General features: G+C 35.5%; 1 protein-coding gene across 1 annotated transcript; it reads right to left on the minus strand.

Moving 5' to 3' along the window:
• On the minus strand, positions 1-2,883 carry tac1 (tachykinin precursor 1). Its single transcript, XM_067425513.1, has 5 exons — positions 2,322-2,883; positions 1,358-1,460; positions 1,202-1,225; positions 646-702; positions 1-512 (listed from the first exon to the last, which is right to left on the minus strand). The coding sequence occupies exons 1-5, from the start codon at positions 2,433-2,435 to the stop codon at positions 466-468; spliced, it is 345 nt and encodes a 114-aa protein (XP_067281614.1). The 5' UTR covers positions 2,436-2,883; the 3' UTR covers positions 1-465.
• Between the last annotated feature and the right edge of the window lie 9,852 nt (positions 2,884-12,735).

Consider the following 12,735-nt stretch of genomic DNA (forward strand, 5'->3'; position numbering starts at 1 on the left):
TTAAAAGTTCGACCAATAAAGAAAATATTTTTAATATCAAGCTACAATCACACCGAGATATCAAGATAGCAAAACCTTTGCTCGTAGCAGTTACGGGACATGCGCAGGATGACATCACACCCGGACTGTCTGTATTATAACATCGTCAGTCATGGTGAAAACACTATGAGGCACTATGTATTGACATTTTCAGCACAAATCTCTTGAGTACCTCAGAAAGGACACAGCTTTGCTTTAATGCTCCACAACATCGGGAAAGATGTTGTGACATAAACACATTTGATCACAGCCGGACCGTATTTAAAATGTCTGATGTACATTAACTGACACAGATGTGGCTTTTTTCACAATGTGAAATAAGAATGTTTACTTCTGAACTGAATTATAAAAGAAAGAAAGAAATTGAGTATCACATAATGAAATGATCCTTAAGGAAGCGGGTGAGACGATGACCCATTTTTGCCATTAACGCCTTTTGTCGTAGATCTGTACTGTTCCCCATTCATACGATTCTGTGAAGAGAGAAGGTCATGGGTTATAAATAGCTCATAACTCAATTTTAAAAAGCGATTCATTTTTATTATAATTACTATAATTGATTAAGCAGCTATTATAAAACTAATCGAAAGGTTTTGCTGTTCCCACCTGGCTCCTCTTGGCTTCTTTTACCCATCAGTCCCACAAAAGAATTGATTTTATGCCCTAGAAAACAGAGGTAAAAGAATTTAGGTAACACTTATTTTACAGTGTCATTGTTACATATAGTTACTATTAGTAATAACTGCATAATTGCATATATATATATACACATACATACACACATACATATATATATATATATATATACATACACATACACACGTATGCAGAGTTCTATGACATAGTTGAATCTGAAAGCAGTTGAAGTATTTTATGTCTTTACAATTGTTTTTATTCTACTGTAAAAAAGACCTTGAGAATGTGCCCTTCCATTAGAAAGAATCATGCGCTGCTAAAACTCTCAAGATTCCATTTGAATGTGACTGAGCTTGTGTAAACCCGGCAAAGATCAAGGATTTGCAAAGATAAAGGTCTTCTCTCTTCTACAGTTCGGGTGAGAAAAAACACTGAAAATGTGTGATAGTGTATATGTAAATCTCCTTAAAAGTAAAGTGTCTTTACTTTTAGGCAAATGTAAGCATTTGTGTTTTAGATCACTTACTTTTTCGTGTAATCTGTGCATTTGCTGTGGGGGTAGAAGAATGAAAGAGATGTCAGAGGTCATTTTTGTAATTTGCTGCATTCTAGTTAAAACGTATCATCAACATCTGATTTGAATATTTTACAATATGCCTGAGATATAGGACTGTGGTCTTACCAGAGGACCGTTTCCCCATCAGACCAATGAACTGATGAGGTCGGGGTTTCCTCGTCATACGTCTTAGTATCTCTCTGAAGGGATCCGCCTGAAGCCACTCATCCTGCAAGAGATGATTTGATTAGTGGAACATTAGACCCCTGGCATATAGATGCCACTCACAATATAAGACCGCTGGAATCCTTGCAGGTTTTGATACAGTTAGTATTTTATAACTTTCCAATGCATCCCAAAACAGAAATCACCAAATTTCATAGTTTTCCACCCCCATTGTTGATACTTCACTAGGTACAGCAATTGCAAAGATGCAGTTTATAGACACAAAAAGAATGAGAGACATAAGTGCTTGGCTCTCTTCCAACCCGCAATGTCAAATGGGAAACGTGTGCTCCATTCAAACAAGCAATATGAGGATTGAGTAATTCAGCACTGGACAGCGACCTGTTCATATTGTACTTCAATCCTTTCTAACTACCCAATGAAATCGAATTAATACAGCTGATAACATATTTGCCATGTTAAACATAGGTCTGTTACTGCCATAGGGGTTTTTATGGTTCATTTCTAAATTATTGCATTTGGTCCAACTCAATGTAGAATATGTAGCTACATCCTACCAAGTTATAACCAAAACATAATTAAATAATTTCGCTCAATTACACAATGCAAAATCAATTATTACAACGTAATGTGCTCATTGTAATGACTGATATTTTATAATCTCTATGTAGCTGAGCTATAATGATGAAACGTAGCATAATTAAATATAATTACGTTTACAGATATCTTAACAATTGTTAATATACTATACTAACATAGCCTAGCCTAGTCAATGTAATGAGATATAAGACTACTTGATAAGATTGTGTTTGATTTTGTTATTGCATATGTACTAATAAAAGGTTCTATAAAACTATAAAATTTTAAATATTTACAGTAGCCAATAGTCAAAGATGGAACTCACCTGTGCCTGATTGCTGGCTGTCCAATAATCAAGGTCTTCTTTTGGACCCAATTCTTCTCCAAAAACTTGACACAAAACAAGAAAAATGACTACGACCGGTAAGATAAATTTCATGTTTCTCCTAGTAACTTTCCTTTTCCTTTCCCAAAGCACTTTAAAGTATAAAACGTTTGCTAAATGTCGATTCAAGTCGTATTGTTCGAGTATGTTGTTCAGTGTTCTGTCAGCTGCGCGTGAACAGTTTCCTCCACATATAACACAGTTCTTCAGTGCGCGCGTCCGATGCGCGTCTCCGTGACCGTACTGACTCGCACGCCAGGCTTTATAGCAAAGCAACAGGGAGGTGACGGGTTCCTTCCGACGCTTAAAATCGATAAAAAACAAATAAATGTATTAGTCAGATTGCTTTAAAACGCACAATGACGAATAGCACTCCTCTTTAATATTTCGCTCACATTGCTGGAGGAAGTAAAGTTGAAATAGTCCCGGTTCGGACAGTCCGTGACTTTATGGACGCGTGCTGATCAGTATGTAGACTGCAGACAGGTGACGTTAGGATTGGCTGATTCGACGCACGTTTTACGAAGTTCCGTCTACAACTGAGCAAACATGAATGCAGATGGCTCGTTTAACACTGATTATTTTGCGTCAAATGAAGTGAACAACTTCAGAAGGGTCTTGGAAATATATATATATATATATATATATATATATATATATATATATATATATATATATATATATATATATATATATATATATATATATATATATATATATATATATATATATATATATATAAACACACACTTAGAGAGGAATTAAACAATGAAGAAGCTATTTTCTGAGTGCGAATCACAACTAAATTCTCGAAGGAATCCTAGAGCCTCGAGAGGTTGCCTATGTCTTGGGTTCTCCGAATCTTAAGTTCTAGAAAAATTAAGATCTCATTTTAAATAGATCCCTTTCTTTTTACTTTTTACTCAAAAAAGCTTTTTGAGCTTACATTTTTTAAGGTTAAAATTATGTTAAATTCAAAGTTCTTCAGATGAGCAAAACCCATGTTTAACTGGCATCAGGCTATAAACCCCTATTTTTATTAGGCTGGTAACATTTTATATTATGTGTCTTTTAGCCTACTATGTATTCTACTTGCGTATTTGTTTTTTAATTATTGTATTTTGTGTTCAGGTTATTGGAAAGCACTTGCTGCTGGATACGAGTAAAGTTATGGACAGGTTTATGATTCTGTTTATGGCTGGATTAAGGTGTAATTATATATGTGTAATTATAGATGTAATTACAGAAATCAAGATATAAACATACATATATATTTTTGATTATATTTAAGATTGCCTTTTGTTTTGGGTTCTCTGAATCTAACGGCTCAACACAACATCACTTGCACTATCAGAACAAAAGGTACATTGCTGTCACTGGGGTGGTACCATAAGGTACAAAACTGAAAAGGTACCAATATGTACCTTTAAGGTACTAATACACACTCTTAAAGATATGTACCTTTTTACTGTTGTGAGTAAGGTACAAAGATGTACCTTTTCACTGTTGTGCCTTAGCTGTACTGCCGACAGCACTGTACCTTTTTTGAGAGTGAATTGTTTAGGTTAAAAACAATTCACTTTCAAGGTTATAGAAAAGGTTATGGAAAATTAGGTTATAGAAAAATTAAGCTCTCTTTAAAAGAAATAAAAACTTGCCTTTTTATGGTTAAAGTGTTTTTAATGTTACAGTCAGTTCTTCAAATGAGCAAAACCTTTTACAGCCTATGAGCAAAACCCATGTTCTACTGGCATCAGGCTATAAAACCCTTTTATTTTTTTATTAAAAGTAGGCTCGTCACATTTTATATTACACGTCTTTACTATGTAAGCTACTTGCGTCAAAAAATAATTTTAATGAATGTACTTATTGTGTTAAGGTTATTGGAAAGCACTTGCTGCTATTGGATACCAATAAAGTTAAGGGACAGGTTTGGCGGTATGATTATGTTTATGGGTGGATTAAGGTGTAATTATAGATGTAATTACAGAAATCAAGATATAATTACATGCATATATTTTAAATATAAGTACAATGTAAAAACATCTACAAGAAGTGCATTGTATCAAATGTTTAATTTGTAGTACACTGTAGTTAAAGACACTTAAATAAAGTAGGACCAGTAGGCTTGTGGTGCACACACTGCCCACAAAGCTTGCGTGCCATTTTCCAACCATTGCATCTCTAATGGAGGCAGTGTAGTCAGATGTACAGGGTTAAATTTGTGTTTTTAATGAAAAGCAGGGAGAGGACACTCGGAGGTGGATGACCCACGGAGGAAGTGGAGACATGACTTATTTCCATGAGAAAGGACTTTTGTCTCAGCGCACAGAGTCTATACAGACCGAACAGCACTTCAAACCTCGAGTGCCTTTATCAGCGACAATGATGTCTCTTTATTTAATCATGTGTTAATATCATATGCAAATGTTATTTCTTGCTAAAATTGCCTAACACAACTGGAACAACCCCAGCAGCAATGTGAGGGTGTTGGACAATTACTGATTACTGTGCTTTTTGGCGCAATCATCTTTGATTTTCCTTTTTACTGCCGAAGATATGTTCAGAAATCATTGGTAGCCAAATGTTTGACACTATCTATTTATAGATAGCAAATATTGGCAAACAAATTATAAGGAGGTTTAACATTTGCAATGTTTGGCCAGGTGGGTTTTGTTGATCAAAAATATTTGTAATATGACTAAATGAACTAGATTAGGTTACTACACCAACAGAATTTGGTGTAATTTTTTCAGTTAAATAAAAAAAAAAAAAAAAAGCTCTTTTAGGTCAATTCTCGTGTGTTTTGTGTACAGGCTCTCTAAGTGAAAAATTGAACTTTTGCTTCCAATGCCATTTTATATTGCAATTGTTTACTCAGAAATAAAAACTCTCAATCACTCTCATAGATGACGAAAGGTACAAGAGAAGAGTATATTAAGGAGAAGTGTGTCTGAAGAAGAGATGGATAATGAATGGAATTTGGAAAATAAGATGGATTCATTATATTTTCTTTCTGGATTCATCTGCGCACGAATCCATCTGATTATGCAGATCTTCTCGTTTCCAAGAACACAACGCTTCTTAGTTTTACCCCAAAATGCATTAGAAGTCAGACCGCAAAGTTGGAGACGTTGAAAGAGAACAGTCTATGAGGAAAATAATAGCACTAATGGTTAGTGTTCACCCTAAAAGAGCACAAGTATACCTCATTTTTCTTTAACCAATGGTAGGTTGTTTTTTACCCTCCCGGCAGACAGCCTACCAAAAATGTTAGAAGATTGCAGGTTGAATTACTCTGCTTATGCAGTTAAAGCGATACAAGAGATGCCATTTATTTCTTTTTATAAACAGAATCTATATAGGCTATCACATGTAGTTTTAGCAGTGTACAGCCACCATAAAAACAACCCATTTCAAAGCACAAAACAGCTAAAAAAATCTCCAAAATTCATAAAACCTGCAAGTTCACATTGTCAGTTGAAATGATCTATTGAGTTAATGTAGAAAATTAGTAGTAAGACTTATTTCCTGGGGTTTAATATATGAAATATTTGATAAATTTTTGAACAATCAGAAAAAACAACGCATTTCCCTATATTTAACATTTGTAGATGTCATTCTCATTAGAGCTGTATATCATCTGAGTGAGAGGGTATGAACTGAGACTGAAGCATGCAGAGAGCAATTACATTATCGCCTGGTGGTTTATTTTGACTCATATTTATTCTGATTACTGCTGATACCTGATATGTTGTTTCTCATGTCTTGCAGCTCAAATCAATAGTCAATGGACCAAGCTTATGATTCAAAAGTTTGGAGTCAGTAAGATGTTTTTATGTTTTGATCAGAAATACTGTAATGTAATTTATTCATGTGATGGCAAAGCTGAATTTTCAGCATCATTACTATGATTACCTTCAGAAATCATTGAAATTTGATGATTTAGTGCTCAAGAAACATTTCTTCTTATCAATGCTGAAAACATTACTTAAAGCTACACTGTTTAACTTTATTAGTTTATTCTTAGCTAAAAACACTTAGTTCTTTCAAAAATATATGTGCTCATTAATGTATATTTACTTCTTTCAAGTAATAAAGTATTCTCGTTTATAATATGCCATTGAAAATACATACGGGTGAGGGGTTCGAATGCTGGTCGCCATGTTGCCCCTCCATCTTGAAAGTACATTAGCCAAAGAGGGACATACCTGTAAATTCAAGTTTCGCCTTTCGTGTTTTAACACTCGATGGCACCGTGTCAAATGTGAAGAGGGGGATTGCCATCTTAATCTTGGACTAAATCGGCCACCGTAGGAGTTAAAACGAAATCAGAATTGAGAGGAACAGAAACTATTATTTACTGGATAGTCATCATACCTTTTCACCGCTAGATGGGGGAAAATATCAAACAGTGTAGCTTTAAATATTATTGTGATGACCATTTTTTCCAAGATTATTTGATTAATAGATTGGTAATCAAATAAAAGAACAGCAGGTAGTTGAAATATGGGATATAAATTATCTCGATTCCAGCCAATCACCTTCTGTATTCAACTTACGGAAAAAGTGTAGCACCTCCCACAGTTCTAAATGCTTACGCTACGTCAGACGAGCGTAACTGGTGTGCAATGTCAGAAGCATTTAGAACTGCGGAAGGTGCTACACTTTTTCTGTACGTTTATTACGGAAGGTGATTGGCCGGAATCTAGATAATTAACTTTATAAAGTAATAAATACATATATGTGTGTGTGAATTTTTTTTCTTACACATATGCATCGATTCGCTTCAGAAGGCATTTATTATCCCCCTGGCACCACGTGCAGCAGTTATGATGGATAGATACACTTTTATGGATGTCAAAAACAAAGCCACAGTCATTGCCATTATAAAGCTTGGATTAGCCAGGACTTTTTATATATATATATATATATATATATATATATATATATATATATATATATATATATATATATATATATATATATATATATATATATAACTCTGATTTTATTGGTCTGAATGAAGAATGTCATTATATACACCTTGGCTTGAGGGTAAGTTTTAGCACTTTGAGATTTTGTTTAATATAAAGTGCATTATAAAAAAAATGTATTATTATTATTATTATTATTATTATTATTAAGTAAATCATGGGATAATTTAAATTTTTTGGTGAACTAATCCTTTAAGGGCAAATGGTATTAAACTAAAGCAAAATAAGTAATACAGGATAACTAGTAACATGAACTGAGGGGTATAAATATATAAGCTAAATGAGGAACAGGTATAAATCACGAGTAACCAAGGGAACAGATTAACCAGAAAGAAACACAGGAAGAGAAAGGATGCAAACTAAAACTTAATGAATCACATAAAAGCACAGTTTGTAAGATTTTTGGATTAGAATATACAAAAACAATGTAATATATTTTGTTGACTTATGTACTTAAATTATCCCAAATGTTTACAAGAATGTTTAAATATAGAGAAATGAGCAATTATAACTAGGATGTGGCCCGTTTCTGTGCATCGCCTATATGACATCATACCCTCGTTACCCTCAATTTCCAAAATGTTATTTTGTAGGAACCATGATAACATCAAAGACGCTTTATAATATTATGTGTTTTATTACACATGTGAGCAACTGTTTGGATACATTCATAATTCTGAAAACTAATCATTGTTCTATAGCTCAACACAGTTAGTCTTATTGTTTAAATCTAATTTTCTTGGTTTACCGCGAGTACCATGTTTTACCATGCCTAATATTGATCTAGCTCACTGCAGTGTATAACAAGTGTCTCAAAGTAGCCACAGAGAGAATGCAAAGAGTAGCATTATAACAACTTTTAACATACTAAAATATCTAATATGATAAAACAGCGCTGTGCTAGCCTAGCCCACATACGCATGAAGCGGAAGAAACGGACGTGGTCGTCTGTGGAATCATAAAAGCTCCTGCTCTCGAGCCGTGTCGTGCTTGTCTCTCATTGCTTTCAGCCCCACCCTGCCTCATACTAAAGTAACAATAATAAAACTTTAATACATGAGCTCATTCATTAAAAGATTTCTGCCCGAGCCCTGTCGGATTCTTTTCCACCGGCTGTAGAGGTGAAGACAACAACTCACATGATTCTGCGAAATCAAGACGTCATCAAGCTACACCTTTTTTTCAATAAGCGACCTCTAGTGATGAAAATACCATATACTGCCTTTAATATTCCTAATCTCAACAAAACACAAAAACCCTTAATACCTGTGACAGGTAGAAGCATAGTCCAATATGTAATTTGACATTTGGATTGATTGCATTTATATTTTACAAGCTGATCATGTTATAAAATGTACATACAGAACATTTTAGTATGTAATAAGCGCTTTATCAAATATTGGTGATCATAATGGCAGTGTAAGGCTACTGCTTTAGATCATCTGTTTGTACAAGTGTTATTGCGGGAATGTGCCGGCTGTCAGTGTGTGGGAGGACAGGTCAGTTTGTGTTTGAATGAAGCTCTTGTAATCTATCATTGGTTTCTAGTCTTGTGTTCTGTTGTTTTGCCTTGTTATACAGTAGGGATAAAAACATGAATAGAAGGCGAAGAAATGTTTCACCTTGTAAGATAAGGACTTGAGACCTGTGCACTCCACCAGGTTTTGTGATGTACAGCAGGAGCGCAGGTTTAGCTTTATACCTCTTTTCTATCTTTGCTTATTCAAAACAAACCTCAGAGTTCTCAATATTAAATATGTTTGTGGTTAGTGGTCAAGACTTTCAGAGATTGCATCAAAATGTGATTTTGCTTTTGGCTAAACATTTTTTTTTTTAGTTTTTTTCTGCAACTTTGATAGAATGAATTTAGAAAAACATGTTTTGTTTAGTTGTCTTTTTATGGGTATTTTTATTGTGCTTCAATTCAGTTTAGCCTCGATTGATTCCTAATTTGTCTCCTTGGTAAATTATTACATTCACCTGTCGTTTAATTAGTACTACCTCTCAGAAGGCTGCTGAACATTTACATGGTATTTATCCAACAAAGTATAAACAGATGGTAGCTACTGTGATTTATATTTAGTTGTATATAAAAATGTTCTTATGCTGCCTTCCCATTCTATCATAAATATTGTAAATACTAATTGTAAAAAATGAGTTTCCTAGGTAAAAATTGCACATGAACTGAGGTCGTGTTTACCACTGGGAAGTTTGGAAATAATTTTGATACCCAAATTCCCGAGATGGGCGTGCAATGAACTTTAAACATGGTGGTGGGGAGAACTACTGCTGTGACAGGTATGATTTATTAGTTTTTAACTACTAGATAATCTTGTCTTGTCATTAATGCAGTGCATATTTACATATATGAATAATCATTTGAAGTGTAACATATTAGTCCAAATCCTGGGGATGTAGAGTTGGCTGATCCTGCCTGAAAATGAAGGCAGGGCGGAGCCCCCGATGGATGGACGGGGCCAACCTGGTTGTGGTGGGTGGGATTGAGGGGAATGTCAGCGTCATCAACTGCGAACGTGAAACAGAGGGTGTTTCTCAAACCGAAGGCTGCATATCTCGGCTGCCACAACATCAAAAGTCACTGAAGGGTCCTTGGAAGGGATGTATCCTTTAAATCAGGGCCTGTCCCAAATGGCATCCTAAACCCTCATGGTCTTCCTTTGAGTCTGTACTTTCACAAAGTAGTGCTGCTTTGACTGCTAGGTATAAGTCCTCTGCATAGTCCTCGGCTCAGTAGAAGTGTGCGTCGAGTGTGCACAGCAGCAGAGGGGGCGCTCACGAGCACCCTTCTTCAAGCATGCAGCACGCAGTGCCTATTGTAAGTCCACAAGATGGAAATTGTACGTGAAGTGTGCCATTAAGGATAGGGCCTCAGATGTATGGCTTTAAATCACCCACAATCCTTTAAACTGATGGAAAACGAGTCCGTACTGAACTTGTCTGAGTTTATGATAAAATGTTAGACAAAAATAATGTTTTCAGTCATAAAGCATAGATGTTATCTTTTGTTTAATTTAAATTTAAATGGTAAATTTAAACAAAGGCAGAAAACTTACATTTTTGTACTACAAAATTAAAGGGGCACTTCGGCGCTGGGAAGATGAATGTGTATTTAAACTGGGTTATTTATGTAGTTGAAATGTCAACTTATTTTTGAATTTGGTGCCTTCTAGACTGAGAAAAGCCAGAACATGTATTTTTGTCTCATATGGATAAAATACAACAACTCCCAGAATGCCCTTGCTTCACTTCCCATATGAGGCCACTCCCAAAGCCATGGCTACTGGTTATCTCTTGCCCTCCATGACACCGCCCCACCATCGTTTTCATTTTCATAGTAATAAAATAATTTTGTTCAGTTAGAGAACAGACACTACTTTTAAAAACTGAACATGTCTGTTCAATAAATTGTGAGTGAGCCGAACGAAAGTATTTATCTGTATTTATCATAAATAAGAGTCAGATCCCATTCATCACGAGAGCGAAGAGCTGAGGTAAGAGCGGCCATCATTCACGGCGCTTGTCCAGTCTGGCACGTTTTCAGATCATGCCTGGAAGCTTCGCTTTCATAGGAATTCATTGGAATTCAAGCAGCCGTGCGCATTACACTCTGTGAGTGAGATCCTACCCCAATGGGTGGGTTGAAAACATGCGGAACTAGCTCCTACTACTGGCTGTAGTCTCTAGCCTCTGGCCAAAAACTCCTCCCATGATACAAAATGACGATAATTGGCATCATTAGATGATTTTTTTCTAGAAATAAAATGCATAATTCTCTCGTCTCAGAGGGATATGAAGGGAGAAAGTACGATTATTCTACCGGGTTTCTACACTCTAAAAAATGCTGGGTTGTTTTAACTCAATGTTGGGTCAAATATGGACTAACCCAGCGATTGGGTTGTTTTAATCCTGCGGTTGGGTTAAATATTTGCTTAAGACAACCCAATCGCTGGGTTAAAACAACCCAACTGCTGGGTTAGTCCATATTTGACCCAACATTGGGTTGTTTTTTACTCCCTTAAAGTAGCCCTTTAAGTTTTATTAGTATTTTTGTGACGTGACTGCCGGGGCGGGAACGTGTGACGTAGCCATGCGCACTTACTAGACCGTCATATTCTAGTTTTTAATTGCTGAGGAGGACACTAACCTACAAGATTTGGAAAAAAAAGGACTGGAGTGTCGGTAGGATGCAGCCTTCTGTTTGAGAAACACTCAGAGAATTCTGTGCTTATATACTCCACGTGTCAAGCAGTGATTGGCCAGACCTATTATTATGAATAAATAATGTGGCATTATAGTCTTCCTGGTAGAACTTACACTGGCGCTATCATTTCCCTTGTAACCTTAGTGTAGAAGTACTCCCTGTTTTGTTCAGTTCCTTGTCGGTTTTGGTCATTATTAAGTGTGGTGGTAAGCGTGCGTGTATGTACTCCTAAGATTCTCCCGTCTATTTCTGTTTGTGGTTTAAAGACTATTTAGCTTGAATATCGTTGTTATTCATGTTGGATTGCTACCACAACTGTGACCATATATCTTACTCAGACATAATGTTGCTTCTTCCTGGCATTCCAAGCATGACATTTACCATACTGTTTTAAATTGAAGTCTAAAGATATTCAGTTATATTTGATGCATATGCCCTAGTCCTTTAGGCTAAAGAGGCTTTAGTTTATATATCTAGAAGACTGGAGAAGATCCACAGTAGAGAGAGATGACCATATAGCTATAGCTGATACAAATTGAAATCTTGTTCCAATTTTTCTCAGTGTATGAAGTGGAACCCTTGCAAGGTTATGCACTTTTTTGTAATATATATTCCAAGCACAGATGAACAGCCTAACTCTTAAAGGGCCACATGCAATATTTTATTTTATTATTATATTTTGCTATCATTGTGTATGTTCGTTATAATTCCCTCTTCAGTTTATCTTGGTTATAGTGGACATGCATATGCTCTTCATGTCTAGACGCTAAAATGATTTTCCTTGTATTGACTTCAGTTTGGTGCTTCCTCTGGCAATTATTATTTCAGATTATCAAAACCTCAACCCTACTGTAAAAAGTCAGCTTATTTCGTGATCTTAAATCATGTAGCTTGTCAAGGAAAGGCGTTCCTTTGTAGCGGTCACATTTACAACTTGCTTGCCAGTTGATAAAAAGTCAAATAAAAATCCCAACATTTAATTCATCAGGGTTCTTTTGAACTCCTTCAAGTAATATATCCTCGGTGTTATATGGCATCCTGTTAATACGTAAATACAAGGAATACAAGTGTTTTTTCCTGCATAAAAACAAGCATTTTTGACCACTTAAGATGCTCAAGCTAAATCCCAAATGCC

Source organism: Pseudorasbora parva, chromosome 19 (assembly GCF_024679245.1).
Source record: "Pseudorasbora parva isolate DD20220531a chromosome 19, ASM2467924v1, whole genome shotgun sequence".
NCBI lineage: Eukaryota > Metazoa > Chordata > Actinopteri > Cypriniformes > Gobionidae > Pseudorasbora > Pseudorasbora parva.